Source organism: Oncorhynchus tshawytscha, linkage group LG05 (assembly GCF_018296145.1).
Source record: "Oncorhynchus tshawytscha isolate Ot180627B linkage group LG05, Otsh_v2.0, whole genome shotgun sequence".
NCBI classification, from domain to species: Eukaryota; Metazoa; Chordata; class Actinopteri; order Salmoniformes; family Salmonidae; genus Oncorhynchus; species Oncorhynchus tshawytscha.
The window spans coordinates 32,896,612-32,920,871 of record NC_056433.1 but is presented as its reverse complement, the minus strand read 5'-3'; the positions used below and the strand labels follow the sequence as shown (position 1 = coordinate 32,920,871).

At 42.5% G+C, this 24,260-nt stretch overlaps 2 protein-coding genes across 2 annotated transcripts in view; both read right to left on the bottom strand.

The window, feature by feature from the left end:
* Window positions 1–4,272: 4,272 nt before the first annotated feature.
* LOC112245166 (disks large-associated protein 2-like) lies at window positions 4,273–17,251 on the bottom strand. The gene is made up of 5 exons (XM_042321807.1): window positions 17,076–17,251; window positions 14,877–15,295; window positions 13,000–13,091; window positions 11,285–11,449; window positions 4,273–11,053 (listed from the first exon to the last, which is right to left on the bottom strand). Exons 2-5 carry the CDS (start codon window positions 15,241–15,243, stop codon window positions 10,838–10,840), a joined length of 840 nt encoding a protein of 279 aa, XP_042177741.1. The 5' UTR covers window positions 15,244–15,295; window positions 17,076–17,251; the 3' UTR covers window positions 4,273–10,837.
* Window positions 17,021–24,260, bottom strand: part of LOC112251512 (disks large-associated protein 2-like) — a 47,401-nt gene continuing 40,161 nt past the window's right edge. The window contains exon 7 of the mRNA XM_024422502.2: window positions 17,021–17,161. Within this exon, the coding sequence (XP_024278270.1) occupies window positions 17,021–17,161 (141 nt within the window). The remainder of the gene's footprint in view (window positions 17,162–24,260) is intronic.

The window sequence follows — 24,260 nt, the reverse complement described above, 5'->3', positions numbered from 1 at the left end:
CAATGCTCCTCTCCAATCCCCACACAGGCCTCTACCCTCTGACAAGGGAGACAGACAGTATGCACTGGGGGCTGCCCTGCTGGTAGTCTATAGTAGCCCATTCAAATATCAATATCAAATATTCAATATCAAATATTCAATATATCCTGTACAGTAGAACATAAGTGGTGGGAATAGCAAAATGTTGTCCTTGTGCGGCTCTAGATATATACCGGTAAGCTTTGCTGCAACATGTTCAAAGTGTGTGACTGTGCGGTGTTGTGGATTAATGTCTGTAAAGGGCTTAGCCGGTTCCGTTTCAGTCCTACTGCTACTGAGCTGGCAACACAACCAAATCTGCTGCTTTGAACACCACAGACAGAAACCTTTTGAGCTTTTATCTTTAGAAACAGCTGTGGTCCCTTTTACTCCCGGACAGATAAGGCAACCCACAAACATGACACTACTCAATTCTCTTACTCTACCATGAGATTAACTCTACCTACATGTACCCCACTAACCGGTGCCCCCGCACATTGACTCTGTGCCGGCAACCCCCTGTATATATTGTTATTTTTTTTACTGCTGCTCTTTAATTACTTGATACTTTTATCTCTTATTCTTATCTGTATTTTTTGGAAACTGCACTGTTGTTTAGGGGCTTGTAAGTAAGCATTTTATTCGGCGTGTGTGACTAATAATGTTTGATTTGATTTAGAAGTTCGCAACTCAGAGCAGATGGTAGTAGATGCCGTGTGTGGTATTGCGTAAGTCTATCATGGCATTAGAGGCAGTATCACTTAATCAAGTGACTTTATTTGTGTAAACTTACCTTCGAAAGCAAATATCAAAATAACCCAAAACATGCTAGAACTCACAAAAGATCTGTATGTGGTTGCATAGGAGTAGCCAGTTGGGCATTTGAAACATGTTGTTCTAGGATTTTGCTAACTGCTTTAAGTGGGGTAGACTTTCTTTATTCACAGTTTCACAATGGTCTTTCAGATGCAGGAAGGCAGGAGTATGCCCTTTAACCGTTACCATAGAGACCTCTGGGGGCTATTGTGATGTTGGCAGCTAGTGACCACCCTGCAGAGCTGCCTGCAGAAAAAGATTCATGACGAAATACGCTAACCTGCTCCCGTAGCCAGGGTTGTCAAACTCATACCATGGAGGGCCTAGTGTCTGCTGGTCTTTGGTTTTCCCTTTCGATTAAGACCTAGACAACCAGGTGAGGAGAGTTCCTTGCTAATTATTGAACTTACTCTTTGTTTTAACAAACGCGTCGTGAGCGGTGGCCATGGCAAGTGTCCACGTAAAAGACAATGAAAGGGTGTGAAAGAGAGGTTGTCTGTTTTTAAACCAGAGCTTTTTTTATTGGAAGGAGCAAAAACAAGCAGACACTCTGGCCTCTGTGTAATGCCTTTCAGCATGGTTATTTCCATAATATTTTCCTCCTTAAAGAAATGCGGTCTTTTTAAGTGCATTTTTAAATCATCACTGTATGTCAAGTGAAGCACTGTGTGTTCATTTCATGAAAATAAAATATATTTTTTAATATTTACATTTATTTCCCCGACCCTCCTTTTGCCATTGAAACGTTGTCTGGTCTTGCAGGCATGTTGATACAAATGAGTCTGCCGCTACAATGTTACCTTGCAAAATGCTCTACATCGATTTGCTCATGTTGCCAAGAGGCATGCTAGAAAGATTAGGAATCACCGATAAATAGGCTTCACCAAACACAAATATGCAATACTTGTACGGGACTGAAAGATGAACAATATGGTCACATTTCAACAAATTCAATGCTGAGGGACAACACTCATAGCGATGTTGTAAACGTTACGGATCTATACCCTATTCAAGTAAAGTTTTACCCTGAAAGGTATACTGTCTAAAATGAGGTCAATGGAAGGTTTAGTGTTTTGATGGTCTGTAAAGGTTGAACATGAACCTGAGCAAATACCAAGCTGAGATGTTTCTCGTCTCGGAGCTACACCCTCCGGCCAACACAGTTGGATTTCACATTGGCTGAAAGAACAGGTTATGGCGGTTTAAAAAAAATGGTGGATAGAATAATAACTTCAATGAAGTTAAGGGACTATCCACCTTAATATGCATTGTTTCTTCTCATCATAACACAGACATGTTGCTTTTCTCTCTAAAATTATATATGGATGGAAATATTAAAATACTTTCTCTCCCAAAAAAACAGAAGCGGTTTTCTTCCAAAAATGTTTATTTGCAGAACTATTTACAAAAGATGGTCATTAGCAATACTTAATTCAAAGAGTCAGATTGATAAGTTATAGCATAAAAATACTGAAGCACATTGATAAAGCAGGAAAATAATCAAATCAAATCAATAGTTCAAAAACTCTTATTTAGAAAAGAAAGGTTAACAATCATTTCAGATAATCAAATATATAATTTAAATTGAAATAGTAACTTAAACAGCAAATTAGTCAAATACAAAACAATCTGTAGAATGCTGCAATACTGAACAGCAATGAAACATCAGATAATACATTCATACATACATTTCACTATCATGCATGCTGTCTTAAGTCCTTGTAAAAAAAAACCTAGACAAAGGAAAGTTCAAACAACAAAAACATGGTCGACTCAAGAGCGGAAAATAGTTTAAATTAGGCATGAATTTATATATTTATATATGTATATTTCTGTACAAATAATGAATATTTGGCATTATATTCATCCTTATTATTGATGTGATATCTAACAATTCAAAATAGTTTAAGCTAAACATCTGCCTTTATCCAATCAGACTCTTTCTTCCATGTTACATTCCAAAACTCATGAGAGGCCATTTATTAAATATACCCACAAAACAATAAATTCTTCACCATAGGTAAACATACAGTGAAAGCTATCTCCCCTCGCAAAACATTTAGCAAAAATAAAAAATTGCACAGGTAAATGGTGCCCTTTCTTTTCCCTGGGAAAGTTGTATTGGCTTTTAAAGGCTAAAAACACAACGACTGTCAATGTGAACAATGAATGCACATCTGCCCCGAATGTCCATATAGTTGAGTTACAGTGCCTTCAGAAAGTATTCAGACCCCTTCACTTTTTCCACATTTTGTTACGTTACAGCCTTATTCTAAAATGGTTTAAATAAAAACAAGCCTTAGTAATCTAAACATAATACCCCATAATTACAAAGTGAAAACAGACTTTTTGAAATTTAGGAAAATGTATATATATTAAAAAAACTGAAATACCTTAACATAAGTATTCAGACCCTTTGCTATGAGATTCAAAATTGAGCTCAGTTGCATCCTGTTTCCATTTATCATTCTTGAGATGTTTCTACAACTTGGAGTCCACCTGTGGTAAATTCAATTGATAGGACATGATTTGGAAAGGCACATAACTGTCTATATAAGGTCCCACAGTTGACAGTGTATGTCAAAGCAAAAACCAAGCCGTGAGGTTGGAGGAATTGTCGGAAGAGCTCCAAGACAGGATTGTGTCGAAGCACAGATCTGGGGAAGGGTACCAAAACATTTCTGCAGCATTGAAGGTCCCCAAGAACACAGTGTCCTCAATCACTGGAAGAAGTTTGGAACCACCAAGACTCTTCCTAGAGCTGGCCACTCAGCCAAACTGAGAAATTGGGGAGAAGGGTTTTGTTCAGGGAGGTGACCAAAAACCCGATGGTCACTCTGACAGAGCTCCAGAGTTCCTTTGCAGAGATGGGAGACCTTCCAAAAGTACAACAATCGCTGCAGCACTCCACCAAATATTATGGTAGAGTGACCAGATGGAAGCCATTCATCAGTAAAAGGCAAATGACAGCCCGCTTGGGAGTTTGCCAAAAGGCACCTAAAGGAGTCTCAGACTATGAGAAACAAGATTCTCTGGTCTGATGAAACCAAGATTGAACTCTTTGGCCTGAATGCCAAGCGTCACATCTGGAGGAAACCTGGCAACATCCTTACGGTGAAGCAAGGTGGTGGCAGCATCATGCTGTGGGGATGTATTTCAGCAGCAGGGACTGGGAGACTAGTCAGAATCGAGGCAAAGATGAACAGAGCAAAGTACAGAGAGATCCTTGATGAAAACCTGCTCTAGAGCGCTCAGGACCTCAGACTGGGGCGAAGGTTCACCTTCCAACAGGACAAAGAACCTAAGCACACAGCCAAGACAAAGCAGGAGTGGCTTCGGGACAAGTCTAAAAAAAATTGGAAAACCTGTTTTTCCTTTGTCATTATGGGGTGTGTAGATTGATGAGTGGAAAAAACTATTTAATACATTTTAGAATAAGGCTGTAATGTAACAAAATGTGGAAAAAGTCAAGGGGTCTGAATACTTTCCAAAGGCACTGTACATGTAGGCCTAGGTAATAGCAGGGGAATGGGAGACCTTGTAAGCAGAACCCTCCATTGGCATTGACTAAGGAATAAAGTGTTTGGGTGGCAGGTCAAATTAGAAGGCCATACTGTAGATGTTGTGATGTAAAGGCTACAATGCATTGAATGAAGCTTATTGCTAAACGGGCAGTGGGCACATTCAGTCCATGTGGTTTTCAATGTAAAGCAGCTCTGATTCGCTCAAACCTTTTAAAATTAAAATAAAATAACATTGCCTCAAGGAAATTAAGAAAGAGCCCATGGTATTTTGTGGAAGGTCAGTGGCCAAAATCAGTGATAATGATAAAGAACAACACTGTGCTCCTTATTGAATCAAATATTTTATGAGGAGAGAGAGAGACATTCTTAGAGTGCAACTGCACTGGAAAAAAGGAAAAAATTGAAAGAAAAACTCAAGCAAAGTTTACAGGGCCATAGAAAATCGTGTTGGTGTCAAAATACCTCAAGATGAATTGTTCAAAATAAAGAATTTAGGGTGCCATCTTGAGGACATTTTGTCTTACTGCTGTGTAGTGTGTGCGCGTACCTGTGTTTGTGCGCTGATTGTCAGAATAAACCAATCTCTGTAATTCTTGAGAAAGAAAAGAAGAAAAAACAAGTTCAATTAACTTCAGCACCTTTACTGACTTCTTTGAGGTTTATAGCACAACAGCTCACCAAACACATTTGCCCAAGACGATGTACATTTTAGCCCCTAAAAGAGTTCCACACGTAAAAGGGCTGCAGAACAAAATATCACACCAAAGAACTTGGATATGATGCAATTTGTTATTCTAAATGTCTGTTTATATGTGTGTGATTAGCGTTTAAGTCTTGAAGAGCATTAAAAGGAGGATATTTCCAATCGTTAAAATGCAATCAGGAAAGCAATTCATCATGGACATACTGCATATTATATGAGGGTGATGTACCGTGTGTTTAATAGAATACCAAGCTGCTTTCAGAATGACCTGGCCAGTAAGTGTGCAAACACCAACGTTTCTGAAGATAGATCAAGATGACTGAAAACGTACTGAGATTTGAACTGTGCACAACAACTCAATTCTTCAACCTCCTTAAGACAATGTCCACTTCCATAGAGATCAGCAAACAAAGACTCATTTCCACTGGGGCCATCATGCGTTAGAGGGAATGTCTGTAGAAATGGGGACATGATGCAGGCTGGCAGGACTACTGCATAGGACACAGGCGTGTGGTGGCCGTGTGTTGTCACTGTAACTGACTCTCAAACCATGAGGTAAATAGCTGTATGTGTGCCTGCCTGTTGTATGAAACACTATTGCACTTTTTAGCAGGTCAAGTTTAGTCAGTCTCTAGTTTGTGGTAACGATAATAAGCCATAAAGCATTGAGAACTGGGACGAGGTTACGATATCATAGCAAGGAAAAATACTCCCTGGGATGTTGTTTTTCTCTGCCATCCCCCTCCGAGCCACACACACACAAACACGCAGGGCACACACAAATGCAAACACACGTACACACATAACCTATGTTCGCTCCTGTTACATTGATTCAGTTTGATTCTGATAAAAAATGTCTACGCAGCACTATCTGTTGGTCAAAATAAATCAAAGATCATCAACATACACGATTTCATGATGATAAATGATATACAGTGTGTACCAATCACGAAGACACTTGCATACCGGTGACATAACGTAAACTTGGGGACATGTACCATGGGAACAATCTCTACCTGTGAGAATGAATGGATGCCAACAATGACAGATCTTACCAAAAGCATAGTTTAAACAATCACACAAAATGTATCAATTCAATTTTCACATCATCTCATCCTCTTCAATTATCAACTTGTGCTGCAGTCATACAACAGTATAACAATTCAAAATGATCCAATGCTAATCCAAACTACTAATATCAAGGCATTTGGATGAAAAAAAAAACAAGCTAGCTTTCCTCCCAAACAGCCCTTTGAGGTGACATTGCAACTCAATCAACACAACCAGAGATGGCCAAGCACTCTGCATGGCATCATATTCCAACCAAAGACCTCAAACTAAGACATTCATTCATAGATTCTTGTAAGTCTGATTTTAAGGCACCTAAGGATTTTTTCCCCCCATCGTACGTAGTTGCCGAACTTGCAAACCCTCCTTAGATCATGAGAAAGTATACGGTATGGGACAAACATGATAATAGATTATGTTTGAGATTGGAGAAAGGGCAATTCACTTTCTACGAAGACCAACAAAAATTGCTGGGCCATACATTATAATATCACACAATATGAATAACTAAAGACTAGGAAACGATAAAGGGGAAAGAAGAACGTGAAGATCCATGAACTATTTGCCTTGGCCAATCTATCATGTTTAATATAATCTTCAATTTGGTGTTATGTATCAGTGTGCAAATTAGTAACTGTGGTGACGTCACTATAGCAGCAGTTGTTGACCCTGTGGTTATGAATCTTTCAGATGAGACCACCACGGGTGTGAAAGTGACGTCATTTCAACGATCATACTCTAATCTAATGGGAACCTCTGACTGTTTTTTCTTCATTAAGCTATCAATGTCTCTCACTTTCTGCTGTTACCTCACTTAGACCAGACATGGACTTTGTGTCCACATAGAATCACAATACTGTACTGTTTGCTGTTACACAGCACCTACACATCTCCTATGACCTTTTTGTTGTTGTTGCATTGTTAGTGACTCTACATTCGTATATGATTTTGCTTTCGATGTGTTTAAGGCCGTCTGGTACGTAACGGTTTCATTGAGGTTCACAGCAGAGAGAGGCCGATGTCAGGGAATGAAATTGGAGACGTTGAGTGGTTTACCAGAAGCTATAGAGGAATGAGGAAAGTCCCAGTTTATTCAACTACTTTCCACCCTTTTTTAGCAAAATATCTGGCAACGTATCTGACCAACTGAACTGTTGCTTATTGTGTGTTGCCCTTTCAAAAGGTCGCAATTAAAATGGTCTTAATCTAGGCTATGTGGATATATAACAGCTCACCCTGTTTTTGCATCACATTCTATTGAAAATTCCTAGTCGACCACTGGTGCTAGAAGCTTACAACCCTAACATAACAAGTATATGGGAATAAATGAATTATACAAAAAAAAAAAAAAAATCCAATTTACTGTTCATATGGGTAAATGGATATACTATATCAATGACACGCAGTACAACACAAATGCCAGTATATCATGTCATATAGTATAAGTACAGTTTCATTTTTTGAAGGAAATATAGAGTTTATTGAAACAATAAGCTCCAAGTGTGGTGTTGTCGGGCACCGCCAAAGCAACGGAGTAACGTCATAAAAATGTAAATGCCTTGCGCTCTCTCTCTCTCACTAGAATTCCCTAGACCTTTGACTACGGCTACTATTACAGCAACCCTCTTAGCTCATGGCAAGATAGGGAGTAGAAATACCTCATCGTACGTGTTGTCAATAAACAACTTTTAAGCAGAAATGAACACTGCAAATAGACATTTTGCAAATATGTTTTTTTTCTTTCTTCCCGCAAGTCAATAGCCGCCATCTTTAATTGCAGATGCTATGGGCACCATTTTAGTAAATCTCTGTTATTAAAAAGTCCTTGAGTGTGTGTGTGTGTGTGTGTGTGTGTGTGTGTGTGCGTGCACATAGGACTGGGTAAAGGACAACCGTTTCAGGTAAAAAGCAGCACCATTTACTAGTAACTGGATAGTGTTAAAGTGACATTTGCACCTGTCTGTCCCACACTACTTCTGTAAAAAATACTTGATTGTTGTGTGCCGGATGGGATAGAATGTGTGTGATGTGGTCTCTAATAGGTATAAGTCATCTGTCTGTTGGGGCACTGCTCTCTCCACCCCATCGACAGTCATTCTTTCACAGCGTCCACTATGATACAATTCAAGTTCAATGTAGTTTGTGATGTTGGTCATTGGGTATATATGTGATAGATTACATTATTTATCACCATTATTATCATTACAATAGTACTGGACATCAGGGGATGGACACAAAACTCAAGGTGCAGATTGATGCTGTGTATAGAACAGCATCATAGACATATTCAATAGCAAATGTTCCATTTTTTTGTCCTTGCAATTCAACTGCAACAATATCATGTGAGTGTCATTTACTACATTTCCCTTGGAAATACAAACATGAATAGTATATATATAAGGTGCAAAAATGCATTATATCATAGTCAACTTTTTTTTTTTTCATGAAATTTGAAACATTTTTTCCCTTTAAGTGTTTTACAATAGTGTTGCAATGGAAACATGGATCAGACGAATAAATGCACTGTACAACCCATATCATAACCATGTTTCAACCTTACGACAAAGCCGTTATCGTAACTGAAAATGCATAAATGCAGCCCTAAGGTACTGTCCCAGCTAGCACATTACGTTCTGAGAACCATAAGTTTCTTAGAGCATGGTGACCGGGTGGTTGTCCCATGGTTATGTTGCATTCAACCTTCCCACAACTTTCTGGGATTGGTACAGGATAGTTGCTTGGCTTTGGAACCTTCTCAACACATTTATAGAACTTGACAAAAAACACTTTATTTTCTTGTTATTTCATTTACTTTAACAGAATGTTTCCTAAAAGTTCAAACATGGTTACGTTTAACAAAAAAAATTGTAATGTTAAAGGAATGTTCGTCAACTGGTTTGACATTGGGAATATTCTGAAATAGTTCTGAGAACGTTAAGAAACAACGTTATTCTGTGGGAATTTCAGTACTTTAGTGTAAAGTTTTCTGCAGGTTTCCTCACGGTTCTATTTAAAGCCATTGTTTTAAGAACATTAAGAAAATGTTACAACATTGTAGCGTTCAAAGAACATCATAATTATGTTATTTAAAATCTTATACATCTATTCTCAGTGTCAACAAAACTCTCTCTATCTTCTTTCTTCGTAAGTGTGTTGAGGTGTATTGGCTGTCCCCAATAATTGGGCACCCTGGTCTTAAGGAGTTTCCTTTGAACTGGGGTCCGTTGGAATATACTAAAATTAACATCTTTGTATGAGTTTAAAAAACATGGCATGCTACTGTAGCGCCATCCTGCTGTCGCAGATCATAGGTTTGAATCTCACTGACGCTGTGCCAAAATAAAAAAATACATGTGTTTGCATGATTCATTTCCGTGTGTCCTATCTCATTGGAGTTCAAAACAGTTAACCTAAGCTAGCAGTCTTATTGAAACGTTCAGTGAACGTTTTAAGTGATTAAAAAACCTCAAAATAACCTTAATATTTAGTTCCAAACATTCACAATATTTAGAGAATGTTCTCACAACGTTATTTGATCACCTTCAAATAACCTATAATTTCCGTTCTCAGAACGTTAATAAAACCTCCCAGGAAAACTTTCAGGGAACCGTAGTAAAAGGTTCTCAGAACCTCCGTGCAACCTAAAAATGTACATTCCCAGAACGTTTTAAAAACGTTCAGTTTTACCGATCAGGAAACTTATGGCTTTGTTCCCAGAATCAATTGGAAACCAAAAACTTCTGTCCCACAACTTCCAAGGAACTAAATGTGCTAGCTGGGTTACTGCTGCATGTCTTTTTCACATCCCATGTCTCAGCAATGTTAGGCAGTGGCTGCAGCAGCAAGCCTGGTAAAAAGTGGTGTGAGTACGTCCCAAGAATAACAACGGAACTACTATACCCAGGATGCTGTGCGACCATATCAGATGTGATGACTACTCCTTGGTCTCTACCATAGAAATAGAATAGACCCCATAGAAATAGATTTTAATTCTATGTCTATGGTTTTTACCCTAGAGTGCCCACTGCAAGACTGAGGTATTTCAATAGCAGGTGTTGATCAATCGCACTACATATTCCCCCCACTTTGACTGACAACCCACAAACATGGGGGAGACATTTCCAGACTTCTATCTTGACAGTGAGTCATCACCACCTCTGTGCTACCACTGGGGAGTAGTAGTCTCCGCACAGGGTGATTTAGCCCAAGACCACTGATGCTGGTGAGATTCTCCATAGAAAAGTTGCACTTTGTGATTCCTTTTGAACACGGTGGGAAAATACTGATATTACCCTTACTTTACCCAGAGGCTCATAATACATGATGGCAATGCGAAAGCTCTTGGGGGGGATGAATACATTTCCAACAAGAGAATTTGTTACAGTATAGAAAATAATCATTTTGCTTGTAATTAGCCAAATATAATTGTGATGGTGGATCAGTTCGGTTAAAGGGGAGGTTGTAGTAGCAGCTCATTATAATGGGGTGGAGGGGTGGTGAATATTACCTCCGTCTTAAAGGGGAGAGGACATCAGAAGAAGGGCAATAGATGGAGAGAAACAGTAAGAAGTGAAAGTGAGAGACACAGACGACAAGAAAGAGGGAGGAAGGAGTCTGGGTGACACCCACTGGCTGGGTCTGGGATATGGGGGCCGGAAGGGGGTAGAGCTGGGGTCGGGGTCAGGCTAGAGGGGTAAATGCTTGGACCTCAAAGGCGGGTCTGGGCCTCGGGGATGTAGATCTCGATGCTGTCCGCACGCTCTGTGGCTGAGTTCTGTCTGAAGGAAGCCGCCCGCTTAGCTGCCATGAGGCGGCGCCGTGCCTCCTGACGCTGGCGGTCCTGCAGATCCAGAGAGCGCTCCCGCATCACGCCGCCACGCCCCTTCGGAGGCCTCTTTGGCAGCGGGGGAGGCCACTTCCTCTCCTTTATAGAGAGTGAATGAGAGATAAAGAGAATGCGATCGAGAGGATGAGAGAGAGAAAGAGAGAGAGAATGAGAGATTTGAGCCATGTCATTTTCTGAACAAGGGCAGGATAAAACAATACAAATAAGTAAGAATTGGCCAATACCATTAGACAATACACCTCCACAGTCCAGTTTGCTAGCTGTGAAAAGCTATACAGCTAAGCAAGGGTAACAACTCCATTAACATACCTGTAATGGTGTCTTCTTCTCGGGGCTCTCCACGGGCCTCCACTCGTTGCTCTTGATTTCCTGCAGCTCGTCAAACTTGGCAGTGACGTCGTCGATGGAGAGCTGCAGCAGGTCCCAGAATCCGGCCAGGTCCTGAGAGGTGGGGCGGGGCATGGCGCTGGGGTCCTGAGGGGTGAAGGGTGGCAAGGAAGGGGGGGTGACCGGAAAAGTGAAAGGTGGGGGAGGGAGAACATTTTATATAGTTATCAACACCTCAGTGACCATGAGAACGTATAGTCATAACTGTTATAGACTATAATTGGGATTTTTTTAAGTGCTTGTGTTACATCACCAGCTATTGCATCTTCCAACACCTGCTTCCAAACCCCCCTCCTGTAAACTGTCCAACCACTAGATGTCCTCCTTAACTCTTTAAAATAACAGATGCATTTCATGTCCTTTTGCCAGCCATGAGCTCCATTTCATGGAGCAAATCAAGGCTACATCCATGTGGCGTTCTACACTATAAAAGAGCATTCATCACTCCCACTTATCTGTTTGTGTGAACATTCAACGCATAATTACACATAAAGGTCGGCAATGACTCAGCACACAAACGCAACACGGTGTGCTGTATACCTGAACAGGTTCGACATTGACATTTGTGTTACTGACCACTTGCGCTGTCCAGATGACACAAACACGTGCACTTGCACGCACGACTCCACCCCCCCCCCCACAGTCATTACAGTTGTGGTATGGGGTTATGCCAGGGGTAGTGCTCTCTCTCTGGTAGGGGTACTAGTCAGTGGGACACGTTTGAGAGGCTCAGGGCAATCTAAGCCCTGTCACAGTAAATGTGGGACTTCATCCATCATCCCATTATCTCTGGGGGAACGCAGATAGTGAACCCACGGCCCCTCAGAAAGAGAGCAAAACACCAGCTTTAAGGTATCATAGGCATCAGACACAAAAAAGAATCACGCTACAGCAAAGGAGAAGGGTCATTAAAGCCCCTCCTCTCACAAACTCTTTGCTTTTTTTCATTTAAGAAATGTCTGCATTGTGTGAAGAAATGGCAAGTGAAGCATCATTTGAGCAGTCTCTCTCAAAAAGTAACTTAACAAAGAGGATAGCTCTGGAAACTGTATTTGTGTGTCTTCTGAGACTAGCCCTACAGTAACTAATGCAGGTTGACATTAGGCGGGTAATTAAAATGAGGTCTTACGAAAATGTGAAAACTTCTCGACTACGTTTGGGGTGAGTAACGAGAGAGGGTGGAAGGTTCGTTATTCAAAACCCATTGAAAGTCTGTCTCTCTGTATTAATGAACGGTGTGAACGTAGACACCTCAGTTTCCTATTTTTATTCTTCTTCCGCTTACTGTGGGGGGTCAGTACAAGCAGAAGGCCTGTTTCGATGTCAATTGGGACAGCCAGTCAGTGCAGCTTCAGGCACAGCACTTATCAAGCCCTGTGTGCTGTCAGTAGGTTATCAACAGTGAGAATGTGAGATATAAGGCGTAATTTCAATACACAACACTGACGTATGCATGCATATGTTCTCACACACACACACACACACACACACACACACACACACACACACACACACACACACACACACACACACACACACACACACACACACACACACACACACACACACACACACGTCATAGTACACCCATCATGGTACACCCGCCATGGTCTATTATAGTATTATTGGGCACTTACCAGGTTCTGCTGACACAGCCAGTAGAACTGCTGGAATTTTTGAGACATGAGGAGTTGTGCGCTGCCCACGGCACTTCGGATTTTCCCTAGGACTGGAGGACACACACACAGAGAGAGAGAGACAGAGAGATAGAGACAGAGAGAGACAGAGATATAGAGACAGAGAGACAGAGACAGAGAGAGAGAGACAGAGAGAGAGAGACAGAGAGAGAGAGACAGAGAGAGAGAGACAGAGAGAGAGACAGAGAGAGAGACAGAGAGAGAGACAGAGAGAGAGAGAGAGAGAGAGAGAGAGACAGAGAGAGAGACAGAGAGAGACAGAGAGGGACAGAGAGAGAGAGAGAGAGAGAGACAGAGAGAGAGAGGACAGAGAGACAGAGAGAGACAGAGAGAGGGACAGAGAGAGACAGAGAGAGACAGAGAGAGAGACAGAGAGATAGAGACAGAGAGAGACGGAGAGAGAGAGAGAGAGAGAGACAGAGAGAGAGAGAGACAGAGAGAGAGATAGAGACAGAGAGAGAGAGAGACAGAGAGAGACAGAGAGAGAGACAGAGAGATAGAGACAGAGAGAGAGATAGAGACAGAGAGAGAGACAGAGAGAGAGAGACAGAGAGAGAGAGACAGAGAGAGAGAGACAGAGAGAGAGAGACAGAGAGAGAGACAGAGAGACAGAGAGATAGAGACAGAGAGATAGACAGAGAGAGAGAGAGAGAGAGAGAGAGAGAGAGAGACAGAGAGAGAGAGATAGAGACAGAGAGAGAGAGAGAGAGAGAGAGAGATGTGCATATGGAGTGAGATTAGACTCCTAATTCTGTAAATATAGTCAGGCAAAAAAATACTATAAAATAAATAATACAAATACTGAGCTATATGGTATGCTCCAAAACATTTGAAAATTATATATATTTTTTCTCTACCATTTCTCAGGGAAAGAGATTTTGTTTAATAAGTAATCTTTGTTTCTCTCAAAACGATAGTGGTGAAATAATTGGCACCCCTGTTTTCAATGTTTTCAATACCTCGCCTTGTAAGGAAAACAGCACTGGAGCTATTTCTAAAATGTTTTATGAGATTGGAGAACACATTGGGAGGGATCTTGGACCATTCCTCCATAAAGAATCCTTCCAGATTCTTGATATATTTTTATCTGCGCTTATGGCCTGCCATCTTCAATTAAAACCACAGGTTTTAAATGGGGTCAGGAGGCCATTTAATGGCCATTTTGATGTGTGCTTGGGGTTATTGCTGGTAGATTCACGCACGACCAAGCTTCAGCCTCCTGGCAGAGGCAACCAGGTTTTTGGCTAAAATGTCCTGGTACTGGGTAAAGTTCATGATGCCGTTGACCTTAACAAGGGCCCCAGGACCAGTGGAAGCAAAGTAGCTCCAAAACATCAAAAATCCACCACCATATTATACAGTATGTATGGGGTTCTCTCCTGCTTATGCATCCTTATTTCGATGCAAAACCCATCACTGGTGTACGTGGCCAAAGAGCTCTATTTTCAAGTCATCTGACCACAGCACCGGTTACAATTAAATGCCAATGGCGTTTAGCAAACTCCAGGCGTTTACATTTGTTGGATGACATGAAAATAGAGCTCTTTGGCTACGCACCAGTGTTATCTCACTCAAATCTGTCCACTGCATCAAGAATCAAAAACGCTGGACAGGTATTCATTAGCAAAGCAAATGTGTCAATAACAACACTTGTAGGTTGTAATACATTTCCATCCACAAACATGACTTTGCCCATTCAATTCTAAAGGGTTATCAGTGAATGCATTGAGAAACGAATGCATTAGAATATGAACAGCCCCTGCCTTAGGGACTATAGAGCCAGTACATGCCTCTATGCTGCAGCGTCAGAAACTCACTCTCCTCCGACAGGTCATGCTCTTCCGCCTCCCTCTCCATGTCTTTACACCATCCCTCCATCCTCTTAGTTTCATTATGGAGGAGCTGCATGAACCAGCTGCCGTCCCTGCGGAGGGGGGACACTCGGCCCGTCTCAGCCCCCTCCAGAGAGGGCTCTGTCAGCCACGACTCGGGCTGCGGGCTGGGCGGTCCGCTGGAGGAGCGCTGGTAGTCCTCCCGGTAGCTGAAGAGGCCCTGGGTGCGGACGGTACGGACAGCCCCGTACTGGGTGGGCGTGCTAGGCTCCGAGTGGCCCCCGCGGAAGCCCAAGCCCCCTCCGAACTGCAGGCCCTTGTCCTCCATGGTGGGGAAGCCCTCTAGTTCCATGTCAGCTTGTACGGCCGTCGTCACGCTGTTGGAGCGCTTGAACCTGCCATGCCTGAGGGAGAATACACACATGCAGACACACACATACAAATATATGTATACAGAGAATAATAAATAGTTTAGGATAATAATATATGGGTCCAAAGAGAGAGAAAACAAATATATTGATGATATTGATTCAGAGAATCAATGACTTTTTCCAAATTGTGTTACGTTACAGCCTCTTTCTAAAATTGATTAAATGAAAAAACATCCTCAGAAATCTACACACAATACCACATAATGACAAAGCGAAAACCGTTTTTTTTAAAAGATATTTTTGCAAATCTATCAAAAATAAAAACAGAAATACCTTATTTTACATAAGTATTCAGACACTTTGCTATTAGACTCAAAATTGAGCTCAGGTGCATCCTGTTTCCATTGATCATCCTTGAGATGTCTGTACAACTTGATTGGAAGCCACCTGTGGTAATTTCAATTGATTGGACATGACTTGGAAAGGCTGTCTATAAAGGGTCCCACAGTTGACAGTGCATGTCAGAGCAAAAACCAAGCCATGAGGTCGAAGGAATTCTCGGTAGAGCTCCGAGAAAGAGGCACAGATCTGGGAAAGGTATATCAAAACATTTCTGCAGCATTTGAAGTCCCCAATAACACAGTGCCATCCATCATTCTTAAATGGAATTTGGAGCCAACAACACTTCCTAGAGCTGGCCGCTCGGCCCAAATGAGCAAATGGGGGGAGAAAGGCCTTGATCAGGGAGGTGACCAAGAACCCGATGGTCACTCTGACAGAGCTCCAGAGTTCCTCTGTGGAGATGGGAGAACCTTCCAGAAGGACAACTATCTGTGCAGCACTATACCAGTCAGGCCTTTATGGTAGAGTGGAAGCCACTCCTCAGTAAAAGGCACATGTCAGCCCGCTTGGAGTTTGCCAAAAGATTCTCTGGTCTGATGAAACTAAAGACTCTTAGGCCTGAATGCCAAGGGTCACGTCTGGAAGAAACCTGGCACCAGGTTCCTAAAACGAAGCATGGATGGTGACAGCATCATGCTGTGGGGATGTTTTTCAGCGGTAGAGACTGGGAGACTAGTCAGTATCGAGGCAAAGATGAACGGAGCAAAGTACAGGGAGATCCTCGATGAAAACCTGCTCCAGAGAGCTCAGGACCTCAGACAGTACAATGACCCGAAGCACACAGCCAAGACAAGTCTCTGAATGTCCTTGAGTGGCCCAGCCAGAGCCTGGACTTGAACCCAGTCAAACATCTCTGGAGATACTTGAAAATAGCTGTGCCGCGACGCTCCCCATCCAACCTGACAGAGATAAAAATGGGAGAAACTCCCCAAATACAGGTGTGCCAAGCTTGTAGCGTAATACCCAAGAAGACTCGAAGCTGTAGTTGCTGCCAAAGGTGCTTCAACAAAGTACTGAGTAAAGGGTCTGAATACTTAAGTAAACATAATATTTCAGTTTTTATTTATTTATTCTAAATTAGCAAAAATGTCTAAAAACTTGTTTTTGCTTTGTCATTATGGGATATTGTGTGTAGATTGATGAGGGGAAAAAAACAATGTAATCAATTTAGAATAAGGCTGTAATGTAACAAAATTTGGAAAAAGTCAAGGGGTCTGAATACTTTCCAAAGGCACTGTATACAAAAAAACTATTCATTCAACAGAACATGTTCAATATAAGTTTCACAATATCGATAAATATTGATTTAGTGCAATCAGGACCCAGAGGGAGATTATCAACTGCTGCTGTAAAAGGTCAGAGGGCAAACTGCAACGGTTGTATTTTCTGTTTCCATTTCCTGCATGCGTACCCTTTGTCATCCTCCACCTGGGTGCCCACAGAATGGTACTGAGGAAGCCCTTTGCTCTCCGACTCGGAGTCTGTCGCCGTCTCCACCTGGTAAATACCAATTTGATCATAAAAAATAACACACGTCAATGTCAGTAACACCTTTATTACAGTATCAGGGGTGAACTATTTTACTACTACACTAACTGAACATCAATGAGGGTGCTTGGTAAACTATAGTGATCTATACTATACAGTGGGGCAAAAAAGTATTTAGTCAGCCACCAATTGTGCAAGTTCTCCCACTTAAAAATATGAGAGGCCTGTAATTTTCATCATAGGTACACTTCAACTATGACAGACAAAATGAGAAAAAAAATCCAGAAAATCACATTGTTGGATTTTTAATGTATTTATTTGCAAATTATGGTGGAAAATAAGTATTTGGTCACCTACAAACAAGCAAGATTTCTGGCTCTCACAGACCTGTAACTTCTTCTTTAAGAGGCTCCTCTGTCCTCCACTGGTTACCTGTATTAATGGTACCCGTTTGAACTTGTTATCAGTTTAAAAGACATCTGTCCACAACCTCAAACAGTCACACTCCAAAGTCCACTATGGCCAAGACCAAAGAGCTGTCAAAGGACACCAGAAACAAAATTGTAGACCTGCATGAGGCTGGGAAGATTGAATCTGCAATAGGTAAGCAGCTTGGTTTGAAGAAATCAACTGTGGGAGCAATTATTAGGAAATGGAAGACATACAAGACCACTGATAATCTCCCTTGATCTGGGGCTCCACACAAGATCTCACCCGTGGGGTCAAAATGATCACAAGAACGGTGAGCAAAAATCCAGGAACCACACGGGGGACCTAGTGAATGACCTGCAGAGAGCTGGGACCAAAGTTACAACAAAGCCTACCATCAGTAACACACTAAGCCGCCAGGGACTCAAATCCTGCAGTGCCAGACGTGTCCGCCTGCTTAAGCCAGTACATGTCCAGGCCCGTCTGAAGTTTGCTAGAGAGCATTTGGATGATCCAGAAGAAGATTGGGAGAATGTCATATGGTCAGATGAAACCAAAATAGAACTTTTTAGTAAAAACTCCAACTCGACGTGTTTGGAGGACAAAAAATGCTGAGTTGCATCCAAAGAACACCATATCTACTGTGAAGCATGGGGGGGACATCATGCTTTGGGGCTGTTTTTCTGCAGGGACCAGGACGACTGATCCGTGTAAAGGAAAGAATGAATGGGGCCATGTATCGTGAGATTTTGAGTGAAAACCTCCTTCCATCAACAAGGGCATTGAAGATGAAACGTGGCTGGGTCTTTCAGCATGACAATGATCCCAAACACACCGCCCGGGCAATGAAGGAGTGGCTTTGTAAGAAGCATTTCAAGGTCCTGGAGTGGCCTTGCCAGTCTCCAGATCTCAACCCCATAGAAAATCTTTGGAGGGAGTTGAAAGGCCGTGTTGCCCAGCAACAGCCCCAAAACATCACTGCTCTAGAGGAGATCTGCATGGAGGAATGGGGCAAAATACCAGCAACAGTGTGTGAAAACCTTGTGAAGACTTACAGAAAACGTTTGACCTCTGTCATTGCCAACAAAGGGTATATAACAAAGTATTGAGATAAACTTTTGTTATTGACAAAATACTTATTTTCCACCATAATTTGCAAATAAATTCATTAAAAATCCTACAATGTGATTTTATGGATTTTTTAAAACTAATTTTGTCTGTCATAGTTGAAGTGTACCTATGATGAAAATTACAGGCCTCTCTCATTTTGTTAAGTGCACAAGTGCACAATTTAACTTGCACAATTGGTGGCTGACTAAATACTTTTTTGCCCCACTGTATATACAGAGAGACGAGAGACTGAGAGAGGCCGGTGTTTGTCCCGAGACCCCTATATCCTGAGCAAAGGATTGTCTCCCTGAGAGTGAAGGCGTTTATGGGCCGGTCCCTCTCTATATCCCCAACGCATGGCTCACTTTACACACACACACACACACACACACACACACACACACACACACACGCACACGCACACGCACACACACACACACGCACACACACACACGCACACACACACACAGTCATTTCAACAGTACAGTACAGTGCTTAAAAATAATGACGTAGAAAAAGTTGAGTATGGAATATAATGTCAATGAGTACTTCATAGTACATAACTATTCACACCAGATGCGATGACCTGTATTAATATGGTGCTGAACTGGAGGTTATTCTGCTGACATTGATGATGAGGTTGACGAAGACGATGGTGGCGATACATCGGTTTCTATCAACCCCTTAAGAAACCCCTTAAGAAAGGGAAATGAGCGGTTTCAACGGTCACATTAATGCTATATAACGTGTTTCATATCAACTCAGAGGCCATGAGAATGTGTAAAACATGTTCACAAGCCGCCGCGGCAGTCGTCCAGAAAATACTTTGAGTCATTAGTAAATGTAATTCCATTTCTTTCATTAGTTTGATTTGTTGCCAGTGTAAAATAGATAACGCGATCAAATTGAATTACACTGATAAACAATCATCATCAACATTTTTGTCTAATGTTATTCTACTCTATTAGTCATCATGAGGTGATATATGTGTGTGTGTGTGTGTGTGTTATATTGAGCTGAGTGCTGCCTGGGCTCTCTGGGCTGGCCAGTGGCTGTAGAGCTGTGTGGTCATTAATCCTTATTGGTCAGGGTCCCATTGGGTTAGTGTGAGATCGCTACTTTTTTTTTTTTGTATTCATTTTTTATTTCACCTTTATTTAACCAGGTAAGCTAGTTGAGAACAAGTTCTCATTTACAACTGCGACCTGGCCAAGATAAAGCAAAGCAGTGCGACACAAACGACAACACAAATCAAATCAAATCAAATTTTATTTGTCACATACACATGGTTAGCAGATGTTAATGCGAGTGTAGCGAAATGCTTGTGCTTCTAGTTCCGACAATGCAGTAATAACGAGCAAGTAATCTAACTAACAATTCCAAAAAAAACTACTGTCATACACAGTGTAAGGGGATAAAGAATATGTACATAGGATATATGAATGAGTGATGGTACAGAGCAGCATAGGCAAGATACAGTAGATGATATCGAGTACAGTATATACATATGAGATAAGTATGTAAACCAAGTGGCATAGTTAAAGTGGCTAGTGATACATGTATTACATAAGGATGCAGTCGATGATATAGAGTACAGTATCAACGTATGCATATGAGATGAACAATGTAGGGTAAGTAACATTATATAAGGTAGCATTGTTTAAAGTGGTTAGTGATATATTTACATCATTTCCCATCGATTCCCATGATTAAAGTGGCTGGAGTAGAGTCAGTGTCATTGACAGTGTGTTGGCAGTAGCCACTCAATGTTAGTGGTGGCTGTTTAACAGTCTGATGGCCTTGAGATAGAAGCTGTTTTTCAGTCTCTCGGTCCCAGCTTTGATGCACCTGTACTGACCTCGCCTTCTGGATGGCAGCGGGGTGAACAGGCAGTGGCTCGGGTGGTTGATTGTTGTCCTTGATGATCTTTATGGCCTTCCTGTAGCATCGGGTGGTGTAGGTGTCCTGGAGGGCAGGTAGTTTGCCCCCGGTGATGCGTTGTGCAGACCTCACTACCCTCTGGAGAGCCTTACGGTTGAGGGCGGTGCAGTTGCCATACCAGGCGGTGATACAGCCCGCCAGGATGCTCTCGATTGTGCATCTGTAGAAGTTTGTGAGTGCTTTTGGTGACAAGCCGAATTTCTTCAGCCTCCTGAGGTTGAAGAGGCGCTGCTGCGCCTTCCTCACGATGGTGTCTGTGTGAGTGGACCAATTCAGTTTGTCTGTGATGTGTATGCCGAGGAACTTAAAACTTGCTACCCTCTCCACGACTGTTCCATCGATGTGGATGGGGGGTGTTCCCTCTGCTGTTTCCTGAAGTCCACAATCATCTCCTTAGTTTTGTTGACGTTGAGTGTGAGGTTATTTTCCTGACACCACACTCCGAGGGCCCTCACCTCCTCCCTGTAGGCCGTCTCGTCGTTGTTGGTAATCAAGCCTACCACTGTTGTGTCGTCCGCAAACTTGATGATTGAGTTGGAGGCGTGCATGGCCACGCAGTCGTGGGTGAACAGGGAGTACAGGAGAGGGCTCAGAACGCACCCTTGTGGGGCCCCAGTGTTGAGGATCAGCGGGGAGGAGATGTTGTTGCCTACCCTCACCACCTGGGGCGGCCCGTCAGGAAGTCCAGTACCCAGTTGCACAGGGCGGGGTCGAGACCCAGGGTCTCGAGCTTGATGACGAGCTTGGAGGGTACTATGGTGTTGAATGCCGAGCTGTAGTCGATGAACAGCATTCTCACATAGGTATTCCTCTTGTCCAGATGGGTTAGGGCAGTGTGCAGTGTGGTTGAGATTGCATCGTCTGTGGACCTATTTGGGCGGTAAGCAAATTGGAGTGGGTCAAGGGTGTCAGGTAGGGTGGAGGTGATATGGTCCTTGACTAGTCTCTCAAAGCACTTCATGATGACGGATGTGAGTGCTACGGGCGGTAGTCGTTTAGCTCAGTTACCTTAGCTTTCTTGGGAACAGGAACAATGGTGGCCCTCTTGAAGCATGTGGGAACAGCAGACTGGTATAGGGATTGATTGAATATGTCCGTAAACACACCGGCCAGCTGGTCTGCGCATGCTCTGAGGGCGCGGCTGGGGATGCCGTCTGGGCCTGCAGCCTTGCGAGGGTTAACACGTTTAAATGTCTTACTCACTTCGGCTGCAGTGAAGGAGAGACCGCATGTTTCCGTTGCAGGCCGTGTCAGTGGCACTGTATTGTCCTCAAAGCGGGCAAAAAGTTATTTAGTCTGCCTGGGAGCAAGACATCCTGGTCCGTGACTGGGCTGGGTTTCTTCCTGTAGTCCGTGATTGACTGTAGACCCTGCCACATACCTCTTGTGTCTGAGCCGTTGAATTGAGATTCTACTTTGTCTCTGTACTGGCGCTTAGCTTGTTTGATAGCCTTGCGGAGGGAATAGCTGCACTGTTTGTATTCAGCCATGTTACCAGACACCTTGCCCTGATTAAAAGCAGTGGTTCGTGCCTTCAGTTTCACACGAATGCTGCCATCAATCCACGGTTTCTGGTTAGGGAATGTTTTAATCGTTGCTATGGGAACGACATCTTCAACGCACGTTCTAATGAACTCGCACACCGTATCAGCGTATTCAGAGTTACACATGGAATAAACAAGCGTACAGTCAATAACACAATAGAAAAAAAAGAATGTCTATATACGGTGTGTTCAAATGGCGTGAGGTGGTAAGGCAATAAATAGGCCATAGTAGCGAAGTAATTACAGTTTAGCAAATTAACACTGGAGTGATAGATGAGCAGATGATGATGTGCAAGTAGAAATACTGGTGTGCAAAAGAGCAGAAAAGTAAATAAAAACAATATGGGGATGAGGTAGGTAGATTGGGTGGGCTATTTACAGATGGTCTATGTACAGCTGCAGCGATCGGTAAGCTGCTCAGATAGCTGATGTTTAAAGTTAGTGAGGGAAATATAAGTCTCCAGCTTCAGCGATTTTTGCAATTAGTTCCAGTCATTGGCAGCAGAGAACTGGAAGGAAAGGCGGCCAAAGGAGGTGTTGGCTTTGGGAACGACCAGTGAGATATACAGTGAGGGAAAAAAAGTATTTGATCCCCTGCTGATTTTGTACGTTTGCCCACTGACAAAGAAATTATCAGTCTATAATTTTAATGGTAGGTTATTTTGAACAGTGAGAGACAGAATAACAACAAACAAATCCAGAAAAACGCATGTCAAAAATGTTATAAATTGATTTGCATTTTAATGAGGGAAATAAGTATTTGACCCCTCTACAAAAAATGACTTAGTACTTGGTGGCAAAACCCTTGTTGGCAATCACAGAGGTCAGACATTTCTTGTAGTTGGCCACCAGGTTTGCACACATCTTAGGAGGGATTTTGTCCAACTACTCTTTGTAGATCTTCTCCAAGTCATTAAGGTTTCGAGGCTGACGTTTGGCAACTCGTACCTTCAGCCCCCTCCACAGATTTTCTATTGCTTTAAGGTCTGGAGACTGGCTAGACCACTCCAGGACCTTAATGTGCTTCTTCCTGAGCCACTCCTTTGTTGCGTTGGCCGTGTGTTTTGGGTCATTGTCATGCTGGAATACCTATCCACGACCCATTTTCCATGCCCTGGCTGAGGGAAGGAGGTCCTCACCCAAGATTTGACGGTACATGGCCCAGTCCATCGACCCTTTGATGCGGTGAAGTTATCCTGTCCCCTTAGCAGAAAAACACCCCCAAAGCAAAATGTTTCCACCTCCATGTTTGACAGTGGGGATGGTATTCTTGGGGTCATAGGCAGCATTCCTTCTCCTCCAAACACGGCGAGTTGAGTTGATGCCAAAGAGCTCCATTTTGGTCTCATCTGACCACAACACTTTCATCCAGTTGTCCTCTGAATCATTCAGATGTTCATTGGCAAACTTCAGACGGGCATGTACATGTGCTTTCTAGAGCAGGGGGGACCTTGCCGACGCTGCAGGATTTCAGTCCTTCACGGCGTAGTGTGTTACCAATTGTTTTCTTGGTGACTATGGTCCCAGATGCCTTGAGATCATTGACAAGATCCTCCCGTGTAATTCTGGGCTGATTCCTCACCGTTCTCATGATCATTGCAACTCCACGAGGTGAGATCTTGCGTGGAGCCCCAGGCCGAGGGAGATTGACAGTTCTTTTGTGCTTCTTCCATTTGCGAATAATCGCACCAACTGTTGTCACCTTCTCACCAAGCTGCTTGGTGATGGTCTTGTAGCCCATTCCAGCCTTGTGTATGTCTACAATCTTGTCCCTGACATCCTTGGAGAGCTCGTTGGTCTTGGCCATTGGTGGAGAGTTTGGAATCTCATTGATTGACTGCTTCTGTGGACAGGTGTCTTTATACAGGTAACAAGCTGAGATTAGGAGCACTCCCTTTAAGAGTGTGCTCCTAATCTCAGCTCGTTACCTATATAAAAGACACCTGCGAGCCAGAAATCTTTCTGATTGAGAGGGGGTCAAATAATTATTTCCCTAATTTTATAACATTTTTGACATGCGTTTCTCTGGATTCTTTTGTTGTTATTCTGTCTCTCACTGTTCAAATAAACCTACCATTAAAATT

What these genes read in the sequence shown, in the direction of transcription:
- LOC112245166 (XM_042321807.1), bottom strand. Translation starts at nt 15,243, where the DNA reads ATGGAACTAGAGGGCTTCCCCACCATGGAGGACAAGGGCCTGCAGTTC. An exon ending in GGCTGTGTCAGCAGAACCTG is followed by an intron (nt 11,450 to 12,999) that starts GTAAGTGCCCAA and finishes TTCACCCCTCAG; the next exon opens with GACCCCAGCGCCATGCCCCG. An exon ending in AGAAGAAGACACCATTACAG is followed by an intron (nt 11,054 to 11,284) that starts GTATGTTAATGG and finishes CTCTCTATAAAG; the next exon opens with GAGAGGAAGTGGCCTCCCCC.